The sequence below is a fragment of the Rissa tridactyla genome, chromosome 15 (genome assembly GCF_028500815.1).
Source record: "Rissa tridactyla isolate bRisTri1 chromosome 15, bRisTri1.patW.cur.20221130, whole genome shotgun sequence".
Taxonomy (NCBI): Eukaryota; Metazoa; Chordata; class Aves; order Charadriiformes; family Laridae; genus Rissa; species Rissa tridactyla.
In genome coordinates this window covers 5,764,954-5,792,258 of record NC_071480.1, presented here as the reverse complement: position 1 = coordinate 5,792,258, position 27,305 = coordinate 5,764,954, and the positions used below count along the sequence as shown (strand labels likewise).

Genomic DNA, 27,305 nt, shown 5'->3' with positions numbered 1-27,305 from the left:
ATGAAGCTACACCATCAACTCAAAAGCCTGTCCTTGCTCAGGAGAACAAGTCACACAATTCCTTCACAAACAGAAGGAAGACTTGATGTCTATTATTCTTCCATATTTCAGTTAACAATCTTGGAGATAGATGTTGTATCAAAAGCATTACGTGATGCTTTTAGGATGACTTCACTTTCCTGGTGTCTAAGTTCAGGTATGTTGTTCTTCAAATTCTTCTAAAGGAAGCTAAAGACAACCTCCCCCAGTTAAAGAAAGCATAATAGGATTTCTTTTCCAGAAACATTTATTTTTTTTTTTAAATAGTGTTCTTTCCTTATAAAGCAGCTCTTTAAGTCATGTTCCTTTTACCACAGTGTCTTTGGCATTCTCCTCCTAGAACTTTCTTAGGGAGTGGTATAAAATGTAATATTTTTATATATTTTTTTTTACAGAAAAATAAGTATTTAAACCACAAATTAATTCCCCAAAGTATTAAATAACATACCAAAAACTTTATCAAATCTATTACATACACTAATGGGACAAAACCTTGTTGTGTATGTGCATAATAATTATATATACATTTTTAGCTTAGTTAAGTTAGTGCTTCAGAGTTCTCAAGGAAGCTTTACAAAAAATGCAAATACACAATTGCAGTATTACTGGAATTTGTCACACTGTTTGCAGGATTTAACAATGTATACAATACATTGCATTTAAAAACGTCTGCCTGAATATGCAAACCGATGACTCATTTTTATATTTTTGAAGAGTTTGCAAAAAGACAGGATTTTATACAATTACACAGTAAGTCACTTTCCAGATTTCATGGAATTAAGAACTGAGTAGAATGATAATTATCCCCTACATGAAAACACAACTACTAGTAAAAACAATGGCATCATGCACGTTAGAAAATAAAATGCAGTATGAAAATCCAACACCAAAGTGTCACATCCTTTCAGTTGCACTGAACACATCATTCATTCCGAAGCAGCATTACTGGAGTGAGCAAGCTCTAAATAAGACTTAATTTTCTTATTTTTGTCTCTGTATTGTGATACATACATAGAGTGTGCTCAGCCATTAGACAAGGAGTCCTTGTGTTCAACACTTCACACGCGGGGATTCCATCCAGGTTCCTTTTCCCACAAAGCGCTTAAGAAATTTTACAGCTGTTTCTTGTACAGTTTTTTGGTGGGCTCTGCGGTGGCCGGATGATTTTTGCTTTCTTTAAGCTGTTCCTTTTATTGATGTTGCTGGATGTGAGGGAGTAGGAGCGTCCATGCATCATCCTGGCATTAAGGCCATTTGCCATGGAGAAAGATTTGAGATGGCTTCTTAAGGCAACGGGGAGAGGGAGCTTGTCAACAAGATGCACAGGGGTACAGGAAACTATGGCACGGCAACACAGGTCTTGCAGACTCAGTACTTAAAAACAGACATAAAATTCACATTATAATCACGTGCTTTTGTCAGCCACATGGTAGCAGCATACCCAGCACTCCGCACGCACTCTGTACTGCCAGGATGAATTCCCATTTCTCCTCCCACACCTTTTCCCACATATCCAAAAAAAATCTGCTGCTTCAGTTTCCTATTTACGTCTTAATGCTTAGATGACTGAGTGTGTAAGTTCTAGGAAAGACGTTATTCCCTACAAAAGCAGGAACGGCAGGTTATGCCTACAGATGTGTATTTTCTGTTTAGAAAGCAAGTTGTACAGGATTCCCGGTTCTTCTTTTTTTGATGTTTTTGCATCAGGGTTAAAGTTTCTGAAAATTATTTTATACTAATGAACCATAAACCTTAGCTAGGACTAAATTTAGACATTTTCAGTGTACATTGCTTACCCTTGTTCGGCCTCCAGAGCCTGTCCATTCCATGTCTCATCAGTACTATTCTTGCTAGCTCGGTAAAGGACTCCGTAATGTTGAAATTGCAGAGCGGACTGACTTCAAAAAAAGTCATGCCCAGCCTCTCAGCATAGGCTTGTGCTTGTTCAGTAGACACTTGGCGCTTGAAGGCTAAGTGAAGGCGATTTCCAACCAGGATTTTTGGTACACCAGGAGCATGCTGAGCAAAGAGAAGCAATAAAAAATTTAATAGTTTGGCTTCCATTTTCCCTTTGTATCAATTAAAACAAACAAAAGCTTTTTCAGGATTTAAAGACTAAGTGGTTGTTTGAACCAGATGATCTCTAGAAGTCCCTTCCAGCTTAAATTACTCTATGATGCTCTGATCTAAAAACATCCCTTCCTCAGAGAAGACAGGCTTGCGCAGATGATGTGACAAATCTAAGCAAGAGTGGGACTACAGTATGAAATCTCTGCCCTCCATATGTTTTCCATCAACACCTTTAAAGAAATCAGACATGTTAGCTGATACGTTTCCAACTTTCTAGAATTATAAACATAGAAAGAAAATTGTAAGCTTGGCATCTTGGATAACTTTGTAGTAAGCACTGCCTGCAAATGCCGGTAAAAACAGTAGAAAATACCATAAAAGCAGTTGGTCTTAGTCATCTGTTACAGACAAGTGACACTCTGGAATTGTACCTTACCTCATCTATTTCTTTTATCCATCGATCGATGCCATCAAACGACCAACGATTTGTAATATCATACACTAGTATCACTCCCTGTATTAAAAAAAAGAAATATTAAAATTGAGGTTTAACAGAGGCATAACACAGAGAATACTATCTGTAAACTTTCCAATTCTGAAATAATCTTGTAAGATGCTGAGCAACTTCTTAATGGAGCAGAACCTCAGCATTCTGTGAAACAAAGCCCCATCTCTCTGTGTAGTTTCATGGTCTAATGTATTGGTAAATGTTTCTTTTTATAGTGGGCAAGTTTGGTTGATCATAGACACATCACAAGTCATAGCAAATAAATATTTTTGGTAGCTTGAAGATTCAGTGCTCTGTGCATTTCTGGAACATAACAGATGGAACTCATCAGAACTAATAAGCGTCATGAACTATGGCAATACTTTAAATTCTGAAGCTATAGTGACTTTGTGTGTCTGGTTTTTTTTTAAGGTAATTTCCTTACAAGGTGTTACATTTCATCACCTTTTAGACTATGTTTTTTTCACATTACTCTTGACAGTTCTATGTTATCAGTGTCTCTTACTTGGCACACAGTTTTACAAAGTAGTTTTAGCGTAGTTTTCACATGATCAAAGTAAGGTAACACGCTAAAGTAAGGTAACACGCTGAAGTTATAAGAAGGCATAAGTGTGTGTGTGTGTATATATATATATATATATATATATATCTATATATCTATCTCATCACTGTATTTTACCCTGATTCAACTTCCATCTTATGGATTTCCCCTCCCCAAAAGAAAATCTTGCCCCTTGTTATTTCCCATGTTTCATGTTCTCTTCAGACTGCTACTGAATCTGCATGCGATCCACATGTGAGCTACAGAAGCCCTCACGATGGTTTGCTAACTCTGCTTTCATCCATCCAACAACCATTACACATCACTGAGAAAGTTGTACTTTGCTTACCTGAGCGCCTCTTGAATAAGACCGAAATATGGTGCAGAATCTCCCTTGTCCTGATGTATCCCTAAACAAAATAAATTACATATATATTTGGTGGTCTCCTGTGTTAAGAGTTCAGCTAGATTAACTCATCTGTTCTGACCAGTATCAGCTCTTCTACCATTAGTCATGCAGCAGCAGGCACTAATGCACCAGAGCTCTTCTCCATCTCAGCAGTTTTTTCCCACTGGCATCTGCCCTTTCCTCTACATTTCTCAGATTTCTCAGGGAAAGAGGACAAGAACTTCAAACTTTACTCTTGTTATGCCCTTGGAGAACAAAGGCTATTACTCAAGTGTACATATGCCACTAGACTTTCCTTTTAGGTCAGCTTGAAGAAAGATGCTGTTTTCACAGGAAAAGTGGGAGGAAACAATAGCTATCACCAAGGAAACCAATGGAAAACCAGTAAATTCTTGCTTACAGCAGCAATAGCTCATCATGAGTCTAGTATGATGAAGGCATCCCTGCAGTCATAGACAGCACAGATTTTTAGAAAAGCATACACACAAAAAAATTAAAAAAAAAAAAAAAAAGAAAAAAATCACTGCATAAAGCGTTCTTCACTATAAATTTGATTTTGCTTCCAAACATGATAGGAAACAAAATTCCATAAAGACTTTTTGAAGTAGATCTGTAATCTTCAAATGCAAGGCACATATTTCCGTATATGGTCAACTGTAGAAACACTTCCAATCTGTTATTTTAAGGAATCCAAAGAACATGCCTGCCCTTCACAAAAAGAATTAAAACATCTCCTTTCTGGCTGCTTCTCAGATAAGCTTTACGTGGTATTTTTGCTAAGCTATATAAAGTGGAAGACAGAAGAAGAAAAAGAAAGTAGGTAAACAAAATATCAAGTAATGAAGATACCATATGGCAGAGTACTATTATCCATCATTGCATTTAGCATTTGAAACATTATTTAGAAAATCAAAGGCAAAAAACAGTAGCGACGAATAAATTAAAAATTACTTAGCTTTGACACACAGGCATTTAACTCAAATACTTTCAAAGAAAAACCACAAAAATTAATTTCAAAGATGGAAAGGGCACAGGAATGTCTTTTTCTAGGAGGAAATAGTAATTCATTTTCACCTTCAGTTCTCCATTCTATGGGAACACTGCTTGTTCCTAGAACCCGTCTCTGATTTACCTAGATTATGGTTCCACAAAAATCAGACTCCATCTCTTTCTTGGCCTGCACTGACCTTACTTCTCCCTCTTTTATGCCATGACTTTAGGGAAAGAGGAAAACAATGCATTTAAGAGGCAGTAATGTTGCTGCATTTTTCGATTTGTATCACTTGCCGAATACTTCTAAATGAACCAGAGGATAGCCATCTTCAAACAGCCTTAACACAAAAGCACCAAATATTTGTCCCTACAGGAAAAACTTTTGCTGTGAAATAATTTTATTTGTTCTCAACATGTTTTTGTAAAGATCAAATCACATCAGAATGCAGATTAAATTACATGAGCGTTTTCTTCATTCTTTTTTTTTTTATAATACTGTGGTTATTTAGTCAACCACTACTACTAATAAATTGAGCAAAGGGATGTTCCTATTACAGTGACTGTATTCTTTCTAAGTTACCTTCATGGTTCTCATTACCAGTATATTTTCTAATCTTTGAAGGCACTTTGAATCTATCTTGAAGGCACTTGTAATCTTTTGTGCCTTTCTTCTGCATTTGTTCTGCATCTCTTACATAAGGAAACTGCAGGGACCCTCATTTTACATGAAATAGATGCAAAATGGAGGTAAAGAGAAAGCATGACCCACGACAAGGCCTAACTGGCTGGCTCACGCTTCTCAGGTGACTAAATGTTTCTGAAGCATAAGGGGAGAACTCCTGCCCTGAAGAGTTGCGTTTTTGTGTCTTTGAAATATAAATGATGAGGAAAGGTGAGGCACACACTTACCAGAGCTGCAGCTTGATTCGTCGGCCATCCAGAAGAATCGTTGTAGTCTTATAATCTATACCTGTGGGGAAGAGCCATGCAAATCTTAGAGCAGCTGACAGGTGTACAATATACACACAGACAGTTACAAAGGAGCTGACCTTAAGGTATTTGTCATTAGTACTCTGAAGTGCATGTGGATATGAACAACTTGTTCATATAAAGTTACAAAGACCTTTCATATTCCTTAAGCTTGGTCCCTTCAGAGCAGATGTCTCAGGCTCCCTTCACATTGATAAATGGTCTGTTTTATTCATTAGCATGACAATATATATGCTTAAAGAATTTTATCTCTTCAACAGAAGAAGGTAGAACTAGGTTTTTGCCTTTTCTCTCATACATATGTTGCAGACTAAATGCTGTTCTCTTTCTCTATTCCCTGGCTTTACTGCCTCTATCATTTCTTCCTTCCTTATCTCTGACTCATAGCCAGCGCTTACATCAGATACACGTGTCCCCCTCATATAAAAGCAGCAGATGGTGCCAGAAGTGGTTTGCCTCTTGTCTTCCACCCTTTCCCACTCCCACTGATAGCAGCCGCCTCTGCCCAGCAGACCTATGCATTAGTGTCCAGCACAACACAGGCAGGTTCCATTTATTCCTTCCCATACCAAGCCCAGGCCTTGTGGTTGAGCCATAGCATCTCTTTTAGGTGACCTAAAGAAGTACTGCAGTGTTTAAGGGAAGTATCTATTGTAAATACGTATATATACTTACACATGTATACACAAACACATATATAGCTTCATTCGCATCTTTATTATACATTTTGTAGTCTTTGCAAACAGCCTTCAGTGCTACATAACTTTTTTTTTTTTACTGCTAACTTGACATGCCCCAGGAAGCGATTAAACTATGCAAAAATAAGCTCAAATCTAGCTAGCACTATTGTTTTCTTGGGCAAAACAGATGTGTTGGTTTCAATTGGATTAGGTAAAACTAATCAGAAGCAGTTGTGTAGCTGCAGCTGACCCCTGAAACTATCCACCACCATGCCAGGGTCAATGGCTTTGAACACTGTGCTTCAGTACTGCATCCACAAATTGTGTAATTATAAACATTAAGGCTTTTATTTTATTAAATGTTATTTAAAGAGTGTGTATTCAGTATTCACACTGTGCAGCCAAGCAACACAGTTTTGCTGGTAAATGCGTTTTTCTCATGTTTTCTTTGCTGGGCCATAGTTAACTTCCTGAATTGAACATTTATTCATAGAGTCCTCCAAATGAAGTTTAAAAAGCATGGAAACTAGCTCTGAAACACGTACTCGAATGTAATGAGACTTGTACTTTGAAAAAGAGAGATATGCTTTATTTTCAGAGCATAAGCAAAACAAGGGGTTGAGAAAAACACATTGACATGGAAAAACAAATGCATACAGAAGAGCGCCCTAATTACTACATAGGATTTCAGCACATCTTTATCAGGGGAATAGGGATGACAGTGCTGAAGATCATTCCGTAAGTGTGAGATTCATTATTATGGGTGGCATCAACATAGAATCATAGAATTGTCTAAGTTGGAAGGGACCTTTAACATCATCAAGTCCAGCATAAAAAAGTTAATCTACAGAACCATGGAATCGCCTAGGTTGGAAGGGACCTTTTAGATCACCTAGTCCAACCATCAACCTAACTCTGACAAAACCCATCACTAAACCATATCTCTAAGCACTTTGTATCAGTGTTTGTATTAATAAACATAACAAATGCTTACCAATAAGATTTTTTATTCTTCTTGTATTTAAAGGGGAAAGAGAAGTTTGAAAGTTTAGTAAGACAGTGTATTACCTATATTGCCCTCTCAAAGAAAAGGTATAGCATAGCATGGCACATAAACAACAAACACAAATCCGTCTCAGCTGCAGGCACAACTCTGGGGAGACAACCACCATGCAGGAGATTTGCTCTCTTTGCCCAAAAACATGTTCTGTCAGTGAGTTAACAAAATGGATTTCCTGTTGCTCCTCCAGTGGAGTATTGCTAAGTGCTGCTACCAGTTGACATGAAGAGGTCCCTAAAGCAGTCACTGATAGTGAGTTACCTCCATTTTTGTAAACAAAAAATAGGTTTAAAACCCTCTGGCATAAATAAGCAGACACAAAAAAGGCAGCCTCACCCGTCTCCTTCTCCAGAAGGAAAGGAGTTTGTAAGAGTTGGTCTGGAATAAAGAACAGATGTTAAATCACCCAACAGAAGTTATTGCAAGGTACCAGTTGGCAGCCGAGTCAGCTCCCCCTGTAGCCATGGGCAAAGAAAAGAGATGCTTCATTTCTGCTTCTTCTAAAATTTGCACCACACTAAACCACTCAAATAGCACGTGTCACATGTAAGATGCTGAGACAAACAAAATTTGACCCCATTTTACAAAAAAACCCCAGAAACTTGAACTGCCTAAGTTATAACCGCAAGACACTGCTCTCTGAAACAAGGTATGGATGCGCTACCCCAGGAAATGTTCTCCTAGTTACAAATCAGGATAATTTCTTGCCCAGAGATCAGTGCACCATTACCCCCTGCAGCTACCTCCAGGTTTTAGTCTCAAGGCAACTCATTTGTACACAGCTATCACCAATTTCTCCTGCAGAACAGACACTGGGAGACTGAATGCCTTTCTTACACAACACAATAGTATTTATTCCTTTTCGTAGAATACCAATTGTAACTTAGATACAAAGGCATACAGTGAAACAAGTTCTTTATCTCTACTACAAATAACTTCACTTCTCCGATTTCCTGGCTTCTTGCATGCCAACATTTACATTCATAGATTAAATAGGTAGTATTCAAAAACTTTCATAGCAATATTAGCAAATCAATTATACTTCTGTATTGTATTTGTCGATATCAGTAGAGTTAAACCAGCTTTAAACTGTGTAAGGTAAAGAGATTTAAAATGAACAAATTTTGAAGGATAATTGCACTGAAGTACTATTAATTAAAAATACTTTATCTATTAATTGATTTGACTTGTTATGTGGTTTATGTCATTTCTAGGAGCAGTAGCAGCTGCCAAGCAGCTGCCCAGTTTGAAAGCCGAGACCCACAGAGGAGCAATAAGTCACCTTGCCATGGCCCTGCTGGAAAGGGTACTGCAGTTCCAAGAGCCAGGGCATTTCTTAAGAATGAGAAGCCAAGAGGAACTGCCTGTTCCCAAGATCCTGGTGTGGAAAGAGCTAGCAATGACCAGCAAGATGACAGAAAGCAAGCTTAAGAAGCAATCTTGCTGGGATGTGAAAACCAGGCAAGTAAGAAGATCAGGGAGACAGAGGCACTGCGATGGTAAGTCACACATTATTAGGAAATGTATTTTAAAGATGCCACTTCATTTCTGTTGCCTGCAGGATAGTTCACTTGAGTCACATCAACAAACAGGTTTGCTACTCATGCTTTTATAGGTGATGAATACATCCTACTGTATACATCCTGTATATTAGGAAAAAATCTCTTGACACAGCTCCTCCTAGTCTGGCAGCAAAGAGAGGGAGTTAAATTCTTCTGATGATTCCAACTCAAGTCAGAGACTGGTCCAGTGCCATGCTAACTTCACAGTTCCCAGATAAGCACTGACCTGAAAGGCCAGGGACAGCAATAACAGGCATTTCAAGCTTCTAGCTCACTGCAGAAGTGTGAATTGAAACATCTTCTGCCTTTAGTTCAGGCTCTTATCTGTACATTTGGAAACACACACAAAAAAAACCCCTCCAACATATTACCACCAGTTTTGGGAGACTTACTTTCATTTATCAGCCAAAGTGTTCCAGTTCTCCAGCTGTATTAGGAAATAGTCAAATCTACAAACCACAAGTTCAAATAAATAATAATAATAACATCAAACCCGAAGACAAAGTCATGGGACACTGAACAGACTAGGACATTGAAATTGTTTGTGCACTGAAAGAACAAGTTTCATCATTTCAGAAATTCTCAAAACCATAAAACATGCAGAACAAACTCTGCGTAACACTATATAAGTCATTCCAGCAACCTATGCTACCACTGATATTTCCCGCAGGGTGAAATACCTCCGCTAGTTTATCTACAGTTAATGAAGAGGCACAGACCATGTTTAGCAAACACTGAGACATCCCACACAGTGAACGGACATCCATCATTCTGTTAAAAGACATACCACGCATAGAAAATTAGTATTGCATAGCTAGAGGATACACAGCTGAATAAACCTGGCACTGCGCTTTGCACCACAGACCATAAACTACTGCAAATCGCTCATGTTTAGCCACACACATAATGCAAAATATTACATCTTTTTTTTTAAATGACAGAAGACAAGCCTGAAAAATATACTATTACCAGCTGCTGTTTATGAAAGCATCTTACAGGTTTCTCAAAAGGTTTTTGAAGAAGAGATGAATTCAGAAACTTCCCTATTCTTCAGCTGTCATAGAGATAGAAGCAGTTGATAATATAACCTGAACATGTCTGCAATTAGCATTTGCCACTGATTAGGAATCAAAACAAAAAGCCTTTTGCCATGAATCATCAGGAACAGTGTGAAACCATAACAATGAGACCAACAGATGTGGGTTGTGCTGTTGTAGAAATCAAATGTCCTTCCAGAACATTATTCACTCATTTAGTAAGACAGAATAGCTTTGTTTGGATACACAACTAAAATGTATCTCTATACAAGGGAAGAAAAAGGCTGCTAAATAAAAAAAATTCAACTTTGAAGTGAACCAGAAAAACCTCGTGCTTACTACTTTCACATGGATGTTTTTTATAAAAAATATTTACCCAAAGCCACAAATTGAAATTAAAGAACCTGAAACAAGCCACTGCCCTTGCTGAAGCGTTTGGATTGTTTAAATGTAATTGATTTGTAATAGATTTTGTTCTTCTCAAACACAAAATTAGCAGATAGAAAACTGAAAGAAATATTATTGAAGCCAGGAATGTAGTAAGATTCCCAAAAAAGCATTCAGCTGTTTGGTAACAACTGCAGCAGATAGGAAGCCATCCTCTCCGCATGGATGCTTTGCGGCCATTACCACACTATCACTTATGCTTCACTAAGCACACTGCATTCGTGTCAGCGCCGATTATTTTAAGGCTTCCTGTGACTTTCTGCTTCTCTTGAAGCTTATAGTAGTGTATCAAGGTTTCTGGGTTTTGTGATGGGTCTCTTTAGGGCAGAATCCTTCAGTCATTTAAGTTGCTCATTTTGTGTTCTGCCAAAGGAAACATTATTTATGCCAAAACTCTTTTATCTTTAGTTTAATAATTAGGATTCAATGATCTACAGTGTGACTAACAGCTAGCCATTTAGCTTTCAGCAGTGAAAAACACACTGACTCACTTGAACAAAATTTGAAGCAATGGACTACAGACCATTGGTCATATCGTGATAATATGACAAAGAGTAAAATCCAGATTTGACCCTTAAGATTTTTCACAGGAATTGGATGTTAATATTTTAATGGTTTGGAGCTTCTGCATTTGCTTTGGATCTGTGTTTCAACTTTGCTAAGTTATAGGAGAGGGGAGAAAGAAAACCTGGGGGAAAAGACCCAATAACTTTAAGACTAGATTCTTTAGAGCTGTGCTTTACCAATTCAGCACTGTAAGATTTTAGTCAGTGGCACATTTGTCTTAGAATACTCCTAAAACCAACCCTTTTTATACTGAGAAAGTACAGAATACATGACTCTTCATCTTTGAACCTGGTGCTCTGTTATATTTCAGCTCATAAGTACTACAAGAACTGGTTTCATTGTTTTTATGTATTCTTCTTGATGTGTCCATTCTTTAAAGTTTAAGGCATGTTGTTCCTTGTAGATAATTGATGTAGATTAGCAGCTTTCACATTTAATTAAAACAGAATCTAACTACTTCAAAATTAATAATAAAACCATTCTAACTCCCTGCCTCCATGGCCTGCTGCCTTCGAGAGATTTCAACGTTAAACACCTTCTCCACCAGTCATTCGCTCCATCAGTTTGTCCAAATTAACCATTCAATAATAGTTATCTCAGACATTCATCAATGTCTCTTTCCCACCGCCTGTTTCTATGCCAATAATTAAGTGTCTACAAATAAATATATATTTTCAGTGGGATTCTGGGCCTGTACTTAATGAAGTCCACTGAAAGCATCATTCAGGTTCAAAGACTGCTGACTGGACTGATAAAACACAGTTTTATCTTTCTGAGAGTGCTTAAAACCATTTTCTCAGAGGCGTGATGAGAATTCAATGGTCCTATCGCTTCCCACTTTAAGCTTCCTCAGCTGTCTAGCTTTTCATGTACACGTTAAAATTAAGGTCTAATGTGTGTCTTCAGAACACATTTGTAACTGTTTCAAGTATATTTGACCAGTGACACAACTTCCAACTCCATTCATTTGTTGTTCACAGCAAATGCATCCACAGCATGGTTTTGATTCAAAATTCAACTAAGCTTTAAACACTAAGCCCCATGTTTTCAACATCACGCTGCAAAGATATAAACTCTTTGCCATAAGATTGGACTGTATCTTTTGATATGTTAGCACAAAGGTCAGGTTATGTGACAGTCATATTTGCCTTCTGCTCGCCATTCCAGAATAATCATCACTTTCCAAATTCCAGTCTTTTCCATCACACTTAATTACCGCAATAAAAGCCATCTGTTTGAAAAGCAGATTGCCTATTCAGATTGAAATAGAGACACTAAAATTTTAGATCTAGACTGTATACTTCACCTCATTAATCAAGCCATAAACCACAATTACAGTCTCACAGATAATTCCCTCATTTCAATGACGTGACAATTTTCCCATTTTTAAAAAGAAACTATTTACATCAGAAAGCTTAGCTTTATATTTAGCTGTGTTTATGGTCACAGACACATGCCAATATCCCAATCTATCCTTCAGTACACCTGTTTTCCTTTAAATGTTTAAAGGAATTAAGCTTAGAAGAAATCTACCCTTAAAAAAAAATAATATGAAAGTGCTCTTTAACAATTACACAGAAGCTTTTCACAGTTACAAAATTATTAGGGCACCAGGTTAAAATCTGAAGATCTGGGAGCACTTCTAGTTGGCTCTACTCCAGACTGTTGTCCTTAAAACCAAAGCAAACGGTACGGGAGTACGAAGTTTGACACAACTTTATGGCATAACTCCAGCACTAATCTGAAAACAAAATTAACATCTGAAATGCCAAAATCTATATAAGCCCCCAAAAATTAATTAGTCAGGCCGCTAATTTACAGAAGCGGTAACTGAATAAGTTTCTGTTCATCCTCTTACTACCAGCATTAGTAAGTAAACAAGCCACTACTTTGCATATTAAATTGACACCCTCCCCAAAAAGAACATGCAACCAACTTGTTAAGTACATGGGTTTTTTAATCATGCCTTAGCTTGCAGTACTTCTGCTAAGATGGCCAAATAAAAGCTAAACGTTCAAGGCAGACAACTGTTTGGAGAGAAAAGAAAAACTATTTGACATCAGCTAATAAACAACTTTTAACCAAAAGTAGAGAACAATCCATTTCCATTCACATTAAGAGGAAAGGATATAAAGATACCGAGGTCATATTTCATTCTCCTCTGTCTTACCATTTACTTGTCAACAATAAAAAAGCCTCTTTACAATCTAAGGACTTAGAAATTTATTTTACAAGACAAAACAGAACCATCCCCCTCCTCCAGGTCAGGAAGAAGCAGGAACGATGCACTTCAGCATTTCCTTTCTTCCACTCCAAAAGAGAAGGCCATGGCAGGCACACAGTAACTGCTCAACTCAAATGTTTACTACAAGTTGCAGCTAACATCCTCAGATGAAAGCTGCTAAATATAAACATGTTATGGTTTATAAATAGTAGCCCTGCAGGAAAAGGGAATGTTATTATTAGCATTACTGACCAAAAAAAAAGTTCTTCCTTTATTTCAGCACATTTTATTAATAAATTTGAAATAAATTGGGAAGAGATTAATATATCAGTCCCAGCAATCTTTTAAGTGAGATGGTTTTTTTTCCTCGACCCTTTTTTCCGTGGATGTGAAAGAATCAAGTGAAACAAGGACCCGGGTTGATCAGTGATACCAGAACACCCCGGTGCCTCGCAGGTCCATGTTCTCCTGCATCTAGATCCAACTGCTCTCGCTTCTGAATAGAAAACTCACATTAAAAGACAAGGTCCCCAAAACTACTGACAGCTCTGGAGATGGATTGAGATAGGATTGTTATTGACTGGTAGCAATTATTAGCCAAAGGGTTTTTTTAATACTTAAAGCCAATAACATCAGATTATGATTTAAGAGTGAATGTGGATCACTCAGTTCCCTACGCTGGGAAAGGAACACACTCTTGGCAGAAGATAGCAAACATTAGCTTTACGATTTCCCTGCCTGTCTCTCCAAATTCTTTGTAACAGAACTCAACATAAAAAAATGTAACATTAAGAAGTCCCCAGTTTATAGTCATTGTTATAAAACAGCAACAGTATTTTAAAACAGCTCTTTTCTACTTCATATTTGCACTTTCTAAAAAGAATTACCCTCAACTTTTAGTCCATTTAATATCAAAGTCAAGATAATCGTAACCTAGCACCAGTGAATTTGATTTAGAAATTAACCTCTATTTTAAGTATGAGGGGCAAAACCAAAAAAAAACCTTCTACGATATCATCTTCTCACTGCTGCTGTTCATCAATTCCTGTAAGAGCTGGATTGCAGGAAGAGTTCCTTTGCATATGCCAGGCGTGTTGTTAACAAGCATCCTATCTTCCTAAAAATCTTGGTTTCATTATTTTCAAAGAGCATCAGCTCTCAAGGGCAGCCTCTCATTCACAATCCCACCTCTACACTCCTTGCAATTAAATGAAAATTTCCAGCATCATTCTTTGTTTCATCTTTGAGATACACCTGTGTCCCAGGCACCAGCTATGATGGGGTGCTCTGCATATCCATAGTTGACCAGGCTAAGACAACTGACCCCAAAAAAGTGGAATAAGTTTTATGTAACAGTTGATTGTCCAGTATTTTCAGTGCTTTTCGATATATTTGTGGTATAAGATTCTTCATCACAAAGCTTAACAGTGGGGGTGAAACCATCCTGGTGCATGAGGAAAAGACCAGAAGGCAGGTTACAAATCTTTTAAAATTCTACAAACCAAGAAAGAAATGGGAGACAGCCATGCAGAACTTGCCCTTACTTATATCTTAAACACTAGGCTTGAAATATGTCCAGACTCTGGAAGGGAGAATAGCTTCAAACCTACCATAAAATATTAAAAACAGATGCAATATTTCACATTTTACAGTATTTTCCAAAAGAGAACAATGACCTTTTATGTCTTGACACTTCATTAGCAGTAAACCAGTTCAAAAATTCTTGGCATGAGAAGAATTGCAGGAACATCCAGCCACCGTTATTCTGAGCTATAGGCCTAAAAGCTCACTGAGAACAGTTGCAAACCTCTCCAAATCGTCCCTAGGCTTTAAATCAAGTCTCAAATAAATAATTTTAAAGAATTAAACAACCACTTTCAGTTAAGCATATCAATATATCATAACAGTTAGAAAAATCCGAATTGTTTCATAAGCATATTCCTGTATATTATGAAATTGTAAGTAATACTTATGATAAATGGCAAAATATAATCAAAGTTTACAAACAAAAAAAAAATATCCAAGAAACCTACTCCAGGATGCCATCGCTACTCCCAGAAGTCACAGCAGTATTTGTTAACAAGTGTAATAAAAGAAAAAAAGAAAAAGCGCAGGTATTTTCTTGCACACCACAAAGCACGGCTTGTTAAAAGAGGAAAAAAGATTACTTGAAAAATAATTCTTTGAGCTGAACACGTAATGAATTCTGTCATTATGATGAACTGGAGATCAAAGTGGGAATTCACAACAAGTAGGTGTAAGTGCAATAATTATGCTTTAAAGATGCCAGAGAGCAAAATTCATTATTGAAAAATTACTGTGGCTTAAGAGCTATCATCCAGAAAACATACAGCCAACGTTCCCAGAGCACAGACACTCGAAGAGGAGAAGCCTTCAAACTAACCTCCAAAGCCAGCAACAGCAGACCAACTGCACTTCTTAAGTTAAATTGTGAATTCCAAGTGAAATGCATGCTGCAGTAAAATGGGCTTTATAGATCATGTTACCATTAACTCAAGGAATTCCCAAGTCATGAGATATCTTCAGGACATATACTTCCATTAGAAAAATGAAGGCAATTAAGTCTGGCTTGGATTATGCTTCCACTTCTCCCCTCTCCTCCTCCTCACTATTCCAGCAGAAGAGCTGCCAAAGTTGTAACTGTACTGCTTTTCCAGGACAAAAAATTAACACAAAATGCTAGCAAACAGTCTTGGTTAGGATTTAAAAGAGAAAGACAGACTATACATTACTGCTACAAAGCTCTTATTCCAGTCATCATTTAGTTGGTTTCAGTTTTTCAAGAAATTAAAATAAACTGCTTTCAGGTGAAGGGAAGGGTCAAGGGAAATTTCAGGTTGGAGCAGTCTCAGAAGGTCATCTAGATCAACCTCCTGCTCAAAACAGGATCAGATATGAGGTCTGGAGACTGCCTAACCTCTCTGGGCAACCTGTTCCACAGCTTAACTGTCTCCATGGCAAAAACGTTTTTCCTGTTACCCATTCTGAATCTCTCTTGTTTCAGCTTACACCAGTTGTCTCTTACCCTCCCACCTCACTCTGTCCTCTTGATGACCTCCTCATGGGTACCAGGAGGCTGCTCTTAGGTCACCTGCCCAAAGGTCTCTTCTCCAGAGAGGTGGCTCATTAGTCTGCGGCCAAACTTCGTTTAAGTTGTTAGAACTACAGACTTTTCTTCACTCAAAAACTAGGTAATTACTTTTCATGTAGTCTTCGCCATTGAACTAGCCTGTCTTGCAGATGTTGAAGACAAATACAACGTAGATTGATAAGTGAGTCTTACCATAAAATTCTAGTTCTCAAACAGTACCAGATTAAACTCCTGTTTGGGGACAATACCTAGAATTTATGTGGAAAAAAATATTACACCACATGTATTCTTAGATTCTAGAATCTTCTTGCTCCAAAACTAACATAATTCTAAAAGGCACGGTGTTTCTTGTCTGAACTGAAAAAGAAAATAAATTTAAAAGTTTAGAGGTTACGATTTAGAGGTTAGAGATTTAAAATTCCATTTGTCATGCTTCTTTTTGATAAAGTATGCGTTCAAGTTAAACCACAATCTACTAATTCAGAAGTGGTTTGAAAAGTCAAGGTTGTGCTTTACACAAACTTCACTTAGCATATTTACCGAAGGAAACATACAGAAAGATTAGAAGAACAGAGCCCTGAGTGACTGAGATCATGCTCTGTGTATAGGGATTGCTAAAACAGTTAGAAAAGAAATATATGTATCCGGAAATCCACGTTAAAAATTTTACACCACAAGACTCTCCGTGCACTGACTCAATCGTTCCATTGCATCCATCAGCTACTTGAGCCTCTTTTCCTCAGTCTAGTCTTGAGAGAGTATGAAAAAGGCTGCCAGACCTGCTGGGTCTCTTCTGGGGTTTCCAGCTGGCAGTTTCACATTTCATGCACTTAAATATCCCATTTTAAGGCACTGCATAAAGTCAGCTTGCAAACAAAGTATAAAGGGACAGGAGATACATTAACACATCATTGTCCCTAAAATTTTGAAGGGATGAATTATTTTGATTGGAAACCTGTGGACTAAAATACTCCTATCCCCCTTTTTCTTTCTTTTAATTAAACTGGGGGTTTTTACATAGTTTCTGTTTCATCCAAACATCTATAATGGCTCATTCTCTAAGAAAATTGGCAAATTACACATACAATCCTCAAATACACTTCTGACTGTTCCCTCAATATATTCTTTCAGGGTACATAAGCATTCTTTGCTCCTTCAGCTCTGCTGATGTGGGATTACAAGGCAACACATGTCGGCAGTGTCAGGGCAGGGCTCTGCATGAAGCCGTAGCCCAGAGGAAAAATGAGAGCGATGGCAGGAGCACAACAGTGAGTTACTGACTGCGAAGATGTGCTCAACATACCTAATATAAAAACTGGGGAAAAATAAAGAGGTAAGGTCTGAATCATAAGCCTGGAACACACCACATAGTAAACAAATTATGGTTATTAAATACAAGTGATTGGATTGCATTTGAAAGCGTGAAAGATCAGCTGCAATTCATCTAGTGCAAATGTGTCCCTCGGACTGCAGCTCACTTCAATGCTGTCATATGTTCCATCTCTTCTACACTTAGATCTGCACACGCATGGGACTTTAACTAGCCATGTATTAAGGATAACCTATTTATTAAAAAGTTCCAGTTATTTTCTTCCGATCCAAGAATTAAAGTATTTTTACAACACACGTTTCTCCAGAGTTGTTCGTACTGAAGTACCCTTAAAGAACATGCACTATTATAACAAATATAATTAAAACAGATATTTATGGCATTGGGAGTTTATGTTACATGAACATGAAGCCGAGACCCAGAAATAATTTATTGGGGGAAACTCTAAATAGTTTGATTTTGCATCAGTCAACATCTCATTTTAAAGCTGCATTTTTTGGAGGGCTCATTGCAGTCCAGACGTGTGTCTCCACTAATCTGTACTCAATGTTTCAAAGGAGGTCACGGAATCCCACTTACCCTAGCGTAAGAGAAAAGAAATACATAGCAAAATGGTTTCTTTAGATAAATTACAGAAAAGCCATAGAAAGTTGCAACTATAACTTTTAATTAAAAAAGACCATACAGGTTATCCATTTTCATAAATGAAGTAGCTGTAAAGAATTCTAAATCTCCAGAGACTGGATTAGGAAGGCTGGCAGGCGCGTGAGGTAAGCAGAGCTCAGAAAGCAGCCAGATTTGCATGTTCCTCCTAAATAGGCTCTCTCTTACCATTTTTAACAGAGTGCTAGGCTAAATGAGTTCGAGATGACACTTCTTATGTTCTTAACTTGGAAGTCAGTTACTTTTTAAAATGCATGGAAATCTCCATTCCAGAAATTCTCATCATAGTTACTCCACCTCTGCATATTAACCTACCAGTTTCTACTTTGAATTCCGATGTTGCACAAATAATTTTAATATCCAAGATAACTCTGGAGTAACAGACTTGGCTCTTCTGACTTCCTCGTGCTCACCAGCTATTGCTTACTCACCTCCACCTTCTGACACTCCTTGCTGGCTTCAGACGGTGCTTTCATAGCACCGCCCTTCAGTGGCAAATCCCACGCAACAAAAGAACAGCAAAACTTTTCTACTGGCTTCCAGTTTAGCACAAGACTACATCTCATGAACAACAAATAGCTTTCCCTGCTTCTGACAACAAATGTCATTCCAAAATACTTAATCTTCACTGTTTATACACCTGCAAAACAGTAAAGAAGTTACTGACTTGCCAGAAATGGTTTTGTGTGCATGTCAGGGTGTTTTCACTGCTAGGTCCTGCCCGTCCTTCCCCCAGGTGCAGAAGAGTTACTTTTCTGTCCTAGAGAGGATTCTCACCTTGCCTTGAGCACAGGCCAGAGATTTGGTTCAGCCAGTCTGAACATTATACGAACCAGAACATGTTCTGCTTCCTTAGAGATTTATATTCTTTAGGGTTCAAAAACCCCACGCCTCCTGTGAAGAATCACTGATCAGATTCAGTATGTCTCAGCTGAACACAGCACAATCATTACTCTTACCAATATGCAGTCACAGTAACAGTCTAATTAACACATCAAACAAGAATGTAATTATACCAAAAGCAGGTACGTACTACATTAAAGCCTTAAGGCGGCTGTTCTTCACCACACTGTCACTGGGCACAGCTCGTTATTGATGATAATTTCTCTTTTCCGCTTATCCCATCCCACTGAAAGAGGTTACTCTCTGAGATGCCACAGACTGCTGTAAAGATGTGGGCAAAGTTAGTTTCCGGACCTTTAAACCCCCACCGTTCCTGGGCAGAAATGACATCCTAACTTTGTAGTAATTAGCTGTCTGACTTTCCATAGACTTGAATGACAATTTAGATACATAAACAGCTGTTGTGAGCACCAATCTTTTTGTGGACTTTGCCCTGAGTAGGTACTAAATTACAGGCAATGTTGACAGATTATTTTATCTCAACTTTCTGAAAGACTGGACGTTAAATATACAGTATATGTTGATAAATCAGTGTTTGATCTGTAACAGCTTCACTTACTTATGAACGCGCAGCTCTAACTGGAGTATTTGACTACTTATCTTGCTCAGTTCATACTTCCATAGTACAATACGTCAAGGTATAAAAGAAAGGAATAATTATTTGTACAGATGTATTCCACTATATCAACAGATCTAGACGTGGATAAAAAAGCATAGCAAGCTCAAACCAAACATATTTGGTTATTACATTCGAGATGATCCTTAAATAAAACTAGCATGACAAACACTAGCCCATGTTGAGCATTTTGTGTAAATATTGCATTAGTTTCATATTCTCAGTCTCATATTAAACAAAATCCAGAGGAGCTGAATAAAATGGGATACAAATAAAACTATTAAACTCAGCCAATTTCTACTCTTAATCACATTTTCCATTCTTGTTTAGCTCCCAGAATAAAAACAAATTTACAGCAATATGTAAATGTAATTTAACCAACATGATGGATAAAATTTAATCCTGGCACAGGCAAATACAATTTTGGTTAGGCCAAAGCAGCTTAAAAGGACTCAATTATCTTGAAGTCTGACCACTTTTCAAAATAGCCTGGTCTTTGTCTTTCATGTTGCACACCTGTCTGTGAGCCGGGCAGTAATTTTGTTTTTACAGTCACTTTCCCACTCCATTGTATCTATGAAAAAAATAGGCGTGTGTGAAAGACACCAGTAGCCCAAGAGAAACTGAGGCAGGCAGCACCTAGTGCTATTGAATGCATGTGCACGAGAAAGACAAAGAAGAAAGTAAGCTATTGCTATAGCCCCTTTTGCCACAACAATCTCAAGTATTACTTGTAGCAACAGCAGATATCAAATTCAGACAAGTGTGTGCAGGGGTTGGTTTTAGGCAGGAATCTGAAAAACATTCTCGTGACATTAAGATTTCAAGGCTTCTTCATTCTGAATCTGTACAAGAATACGCTTGACCAGAATTTAGATGTTTTCTTTGTTTGGTCTTTTGTAGTTGTTGAATAGGCCTTGCTAAGAAACATAAAGGCCAGTTATTGGAAAAGAACAAGGTACACAAATACCCGGTTTGAATATGTGCATGTGCACACAGTTTTGATTTTTTTTCCCCCTCCAATATGTATGCATAAGGAGAGAGTATATAATATGTAGTATATAATACAATTTAAAGTTAATGTTGTCTTTCAGCAGTAAGCACAGCTCTTGTAAGATAGCACATTAAAGGGGCAGTCATAACAAACATATTTAGAGCAGGATCTATTACTGCTTTACAGACTCATCCCAAAATAGGTGAGATGCCCTATTTGAAGCAACTATTACTTTCCCTCAGTGCCACAGAAACCTACAGTAATGAGATAAGACACTACTTGTCTTCTACGCAATTAAACTTGGCGTATGAAATCAAACCTCACCTGCTTTTCCTTGTATAAGAATGCAGTTTAAATCCTTTTAAACTGAGATCAATGGCTGTACAACTGAATTTTAACAAAATTCAAAGGGGGAAAAAATTCACGCCTGTTCAACCTTTTAGGAAAAGTTACTTCACGACAGCTAAAAGCCATCAATTTTTGCTCTCCTTGTGCTGTGAGATAAAGTCTAGTCTATTTATAGGCAAGCATAATTAACCTCAAAGAGGCGTTTATTTACTCATAGTCACCGGTGCTCAGCAACTTTAAATAACTGTTCTGCTGGAGAAATCCTAATAGAATGGACTGAAGATTGTCCCGAAAAGCTGGTACTATGTCCAAAGAAATACAGAAGTTTAATGATGTTGCCATTAGTGTCTGTTGCAATCTTTAGATCATGTTGTGTTTAGGAAAATGTAATAGCTTTAAAATATATCAGTGATAAGCAACCCATCCTCTTCATTATTGTACTGGTAGGAAAACAAAACAGTTTTATTTCCCCTTCCTTTCAGCCAGGTAACATTTTCAAAAACACGGTTTCATGAAGAGAGAACTGAGAAACTGAACATCAGATCTTTGTAGTAAGACTTTTACCTCTATTAGTTCTGTATTTGGTCGTGTTGGGCATGAGGGTAGGAAACCACAATCAGCTCACAAATCTAAGTCTTTTAATTTCTCACGTTAACAATATTTCCTTATTTCAGTTAGGGCCCATTCCCTCCTCTATACACCAGCTTTACACCAAAGGATGGCTTTGATGGGGGTGTTGATTTATGAGGAAGAGCCACCATGAACTTTGTCTGCTGGGATGCAAGCAGCTAAAAACTATCCCAGTCTAAATGCTCCCTGCCTAAGGGTAACCTGGCTGTCCCCACGAGCTCTGTCTGGGGCTGGGGAACACAAGCTCAAGGCCTGTGTTAGCAATCAAGACAACCATTTATTAACACCCACAACTGTGACACACGAGGATCTTTTCAAGCATTCAGATAAGCCAACCAATACCCCAGTGAAGTTCTCAATCTAAGGACAGGCAGAATTTATGGGAAGGCAAACAACTGTGATAATAACTTAAGAGCATATGAAAAGGTTGCTAGGTGAGAAAGGAGAGACAATTTGTCTAAACCTGATGTTCCTGCAAGAAAAAGAGTAGGAGTACACGGGTTGGAACAATCATTCCTTTCAGTCCCTGTGTCAAGCAATCCCACCGCAAGCATATGTCAGTATGAAAGCAGAACCAGAATCCAGCTGAATAATAATCTATTAGTGCAAAACATCAAAATATTTGTCGACCTAGTGACAGCACATCTCCGGTATTATGTTCTAGCCTAGAAGCAATTATTTCCTCTGAATTTATTCTGATGAGAAATGAACAATGCTTAAAAGCAAAGTTTCTGCAGCTGTCGCCAAGATAATTTTTATGCTGTTTTTCTTACCAGGTTAGAGATCAAGTGCATCCAATCTATTGTAATTTCAGTTTTGAGCAAGATGTGGGAGAACTATAAAGGCAGGTTACCCAGACAACTAACCTTACTGCCTACCTGCCCATCTCCAGGATAACTGCTTTCTAAATTATCTCTATGAATCATGTTCTTGATGAATCTTCCAAAGCAGTCCTTACTTTGTTATGTTAATGAAGCTCCTTCCCTTCTCCTTTCCAACCCAGAGCCTGTTGGTCATTAAGAAAAATTCAGGGACAAAGAGATTTTACTCCTTCTTAATAGCTGAACTATGCCAAATACTTTCAAACTATGGCTTGTGGACCAGCAGCAGCTTGCAGGGATTTGACTGATGACACAATGCTGGCTTTCCTTCCCATCTCCAGATTTCATATCATTTTTGTGTACTGACAAAAAATAGTAAGACATATGACTGCCGTATTTTCCTGGGAATGAGAAAGATGGCACATTATTTTTGAATAGTTAAAAAAGTGCCTGTGAAAAATTAATTTGTGTTTATACAATTAAAGTTTGAGCCCATGAAGTTGAGATGAGATAGTTACATAGCTGCACATAAAGCCTTCAGGAGTCTGATGGCTAGAAATACCCCACCCAAACCCCCCGAAAACCCTAACCCCACACATTGTCCTAGTCAACTCTATGTTTTATTTTACCTTCACTCTTCTTGCTGCTTAACTGTCTTTGAGGCTGCTGAAGACAACAACCAACCAAAAGCCCCTTGATCCTTCTTTGCTGATGAGTTCATCCTCACTCAGCCTTTCTTCCACCTCTCCTAATACCCCATGGCGTTCATTTAGATTCTCCTTCTTCCCAAAGGAGGGGGTCACACTCTGTTCAACACCTTGTCCTTCCTTATACTTCCTTTATAAATAATCTGTCTCTACTTCTTAGAGCACTGCAGTGCACCTCAGTGATACCTCCTGTTGTTTAGTACAAGAAAGATCCCCATACCAAAGCTAAATTCTAACTTTTCTTCCTCAACCCTGATTTACTGCTGTCCTTTCTGAAACCCAGCCCCGTAACTGCAGGGTCATCGTTCCATTTTATCCACAGAAGTGGCAAGTTCTCTGAACAGCTGGTCTTATTCAAGGCCTCATCTGTCCTTCATCGTGATCACCCTTTGTAGCTTGTTATTCCAGACTTCTCAACATCCATATTTCCACCTTTGATTTACTAAATTTCAGCAGCAGGAGTAACCTCTTTCCTGTTGCAATAAATGTCAAATTCTGTCTCTCTTGCATATACAAATTCAAACAACTGCCCAAATTCCTACGCTTCATCAGATTAACTTGTTTGTTCTCATGTTCAAGGCCCTTCAGTGCTCCTCCACTCTCCTCAGTTGCTCTTGCCTGTTACCACATCATTTATCTCCTCTTCCATTGCAGTCTCAAAGCCATTCCCTTTCATCAAGCTCCACAAAGTTTTGTCATTTCAAAGCTTACACATGTGGCACATTTTGACAGAATCTATCATTCCACTAGACTTTCTCTTTCCATTTCAGAGACCTAGCTGGTGTTATGAAAATGGTAGATCCTAGCAGTTAACGGAGGACTTGAAAATGGTGAAGAAGCCAGCATTTATCGAGCTTTTAAATCAAGTTAAATTAGAAAATGAGTCATGATACCAACAGGATGTTTAGCTCTATCTCTCTCTTTGCATCTATGTTTTCATAGTCCATGAGCCTGCACAGATTCCTCACAGCTGCATCCTACGCACCCATGCTCAAATGATGTGGGAAAGGCTGAAGAGATACAGGCAGAGAAGGGATATTGGATACAGACCACCAAAGAAACCGGGCAGCTTATGTGCAGTGCTCAAAAGTATTTCAAGTTCAGTGCATTCAAGAACATTATAAATTGAAGAGCAAGGAAATATTTTTTATGAACTTTCACGGTTAAAATCCTTCCTTAAGTGAGACTAGACAGCATACTATGATCGCATAAACACTGAGGCTCGGTATGTACATAAATTCATCATTATGAATTGCATAAAATTAAAAATCAGATTATATTCCTTTTGCATTTTACTACCATGTCATCTGTTGTATCGGCCCTCCCTTTGTAACTCGTATCCCTCTCTTCAGACACACTCATCTTCTCAGGGCTAAGAACTCCTTTCAGTCTCTGTGAAACAGTAAGCTTTGCACAACAGAGTTTGTGAGGCCCTGAATTACTTTATTTACCTAACCTTGTATAGTTCAGCTTGATAAATATCCTGGTGAAGAGACTACAGTCCATGAAATAGCGCATAAAACTTACAGCCCTGTATGTATACATTTTGAAGTTAGTAGCGACGAAGAATTTCCAAGCTGCATGTTAAGTACTTGCAGAATAATTCAGAAAGAATATTTGTATTTCTTGGCTGTCAAGAAATCTATTCACAGAGTTATAGCGTTGGCCACGCAATTTAAATATTTTTTTAAGAGCAAAACCACCAGCATCACAAGGTTTACAGGCAAAAGCCTGAAGTAAGACTGAGGAGCTCAGGAGCTGGTCAAACATTCTCTCTCAGTTACGTTGCAGGCTAAAGCGCTCCTTTGGCATCAGACTAGGTTGTGCGTACCGAACAGAGCCAGGCTGGGCACACTGTCCCCAAGCCTTCTGTCCCTTTTCTTCAACCATCTGAAGAGCAGGAAGCGTAAACACGCTGCAACACCCCAAGGAGTGATTTAGCAAAACTATTAAGCAAACATCTGAAAATGTACATTGATGCCTTCAAGGTACCGTCTGACTCATAAGCAATGGTACAGAGAACTCTCCTCCCTCGCTCCAGTTCTTCGCCATGAATCAGTACTATGAACCCACATAATAACAAACAGATCTGAAGTCAATGTAAACCCTTCCAGTGAATTAACTAGTCACAGACTGGCAGTAAATTAAAGCAATGGGTAACTTGACAAGACAATTTGCTTTTTAATATGTTGATGATAGATTTGCATAAGAGAAAAAAAGTGAAACTAGAGTATGTTCTAGGCAAACAAGATTAGGGGAGCGAGAAGAGGAGAATGTGAGAGATCGAAACTAGAAATACCCTTTTCTCTGAGACATTAGATTAGTTTTAACGGTCTGTGACGTTCACAACTCCTTAATTCTGCAGGCAAAACATATCTGGCATGGATGAGGCTCTTCAGTCTTGCCCTTTAAAAAGCTTAAGTGAAAGAACATACTACAAACATGAACCTTGATCTTAAAGGGCTACTCTTCTGATATTAAGAACATGACAGTGAAAAAGAGGGAGGAAAAAAAATAAAAATCTCCTTTTCTGCTCTTTCAGTGAAGGCAGTTTCACAGCAAGCACCTTTGCTGTTTAACAAAGATCCTTTACTAGAAAACATTTTTATTAGTATTTTCACTCATTAGTATTTTACTTCACTCAGTGATGACAACAGAGAAACAACTGCTTAGGACGATAAATCCTATCGCAACCCTATCATCTTGATCAATATATTTTGTGTATTAAAACATTTCTCTTAAACTTGAGCTTCAAAAATAGTTTTGCACATGAGATCACCTGCCTGGGATTTTAAACCCCGACAACAATTCCACCTCCTTTCTGAAAGCTACATACAGCAAAACACCATTCAGCACGTCTTTGCCTGCGCCCTTTTCTCCTCTGGCACTACCTGGAAGCTCCGTAACCCGCAGGGACCCGCAGAAGCGGCTGGTTTCCTCCATCGCACTGGCTGTGCTCACTCCCCAGCCCGAACAGTCGCCGCACTGCCCGTGGCCTTTGCCTCCTGCGGGGCCGTGGCCCCGCGGTGGGTGCGGACCCCGAGCGGGCGGTTGTGCAGGGCCGGGCGGGGCGAGGCGAGGGGATCCGGGGGCAGAGACCCCCCGAGAGGGGGGACAGCTTACCCATGTTGTAGCCGTAGGGCGACTCGGTGGCCCCGTCCTGCAGGCTGGCCAGGATCTCCCCCTTCCCCACGTCGCTGTCCCCCACCAGCAGGAATTTCAGCAGGAAATCGTAGGCTTTCATCGGGCTTCCCACCTGGCTCATCCTCCCCGGCGCTCCCCCCGGCCTCCCCGACAGATCAGCTCCCGCGGCCCATCCCGGGGCCCGGGGGGGCCGGGGCAGCGCGGCAGACGGCGGGGCGGGCAGGCAGCGGCATGCCCAGGGCTGGCGGGGGGGAGGCGGCCGGCGGCGGCGGCGCGGTCCCGTCACGGCAGCGGGGGCAGCGCCCGCCACGCCATCCCCCGCCGCGGCCGGAGCGGGGAGGCTCCCGGGGCGCGCCTCCTGCGGGAAACGGCGGCGGCAGCGGGGAGGGACGGCGCGTGGTGTCGAGACAGAACGGCAACGACCGCTCGGCGCTGCCCGGGGAGGCGAAGGAGCAGCAGGGCGGCCGCGAGGTCTCCGTCCCGCTCCTCCACCTGCCGCCACTCAGCCAGCCCGCCGCTGCGGCGCTCTGACAGGACGCCGAGCCCCGCCCCCGAGCCCCACCATTGGGCGGTTCGTTCCCGCCCCCGCCCTCCTCAGCATTCATTGGCGCGGCGGAATGGTAGCCCCGCCTCCCCCCGCCTCGTCGGGCGAGCTGTAGTCCCCCTCAGCTTCGCCTATTGGTGCACCGAACAGCGCTAGCCCCGCCTCCCTCGGCTTCCATTGGGTGAAAGCAAAGCTCGACCGCCCCCTTCCTCGTGTTCCCAGCGGAACACAGCGGCTCAGTTGCTAGGGGGCTCTAAGGCGGCCATTGGCTCTTTCCCCCATCAATCGCACTTGGTCGCCCCGCCCCGCCGGAGCGGAGCGATTTGCCTGGCGCGGAGTAGCGAGACCATGGGTTCGAGCCTCAGC

General features: G+C 39.5%; 2 protein-coding genes across 3 annotated transcripts; one reads left to right on the top strand and one right to left on the bottom strand.

Moving 5' to 3' along the window:
* Positions 1-17,684, top strand: LOC128917973 (uncharacterized). 2 transcript variants are annotated; one of them, XM_054221760.1, is made up of 3 exons: positions 1-196; positions 8,505-8,789; positions 17,371-17,684. In XM_054221760.1, exons 1-3 carry the CDS (start codon positions 1-3, stop codon positions 17,517-17,519), a joined length of 630 nt encoding a protein of 209 aa, XP_054077735.1. In that variant the 3' UTR covers positions 17,520-17,684. The 2 variants fall into 2 exon arrangements, 1 of the variants encoding a protein (XP_054077735.1); XR_008469423.1 differs by lacking the exons at positions 8,505-8,789; positions 17,371-17,684 and adding an exon at positions 3,384-3,564 and having other exon boundaries at positions 74-196.
* Positions 162-26,909, bottom strand: RAB40B (RAB40B, member RAS oncogene family). The gene is made up of 6 exons (XM_054221759.1): positions 26,375-26,909; positions 5,470-5,530; positions 3,508-3,568; positions 2,546-2,623; positions 1,836-2,058; positions 162-1,413 (listed from the first exon to the last, which is right to left on the bottom strand). Exons 1-6 carry the CDS (start codon positions 26,514-26,516, stop codon positions 1,142-1,144), a joined length of 837 nt encoding a protein of 278 aa, XP_054077734.1. The 5' UTR covers positions 26,517-26,909; the 3' UTR covers positions 162-1,141.
* Between the last annotated feature and the right edge of the window lie 396 nt (positions 26,910-27,305).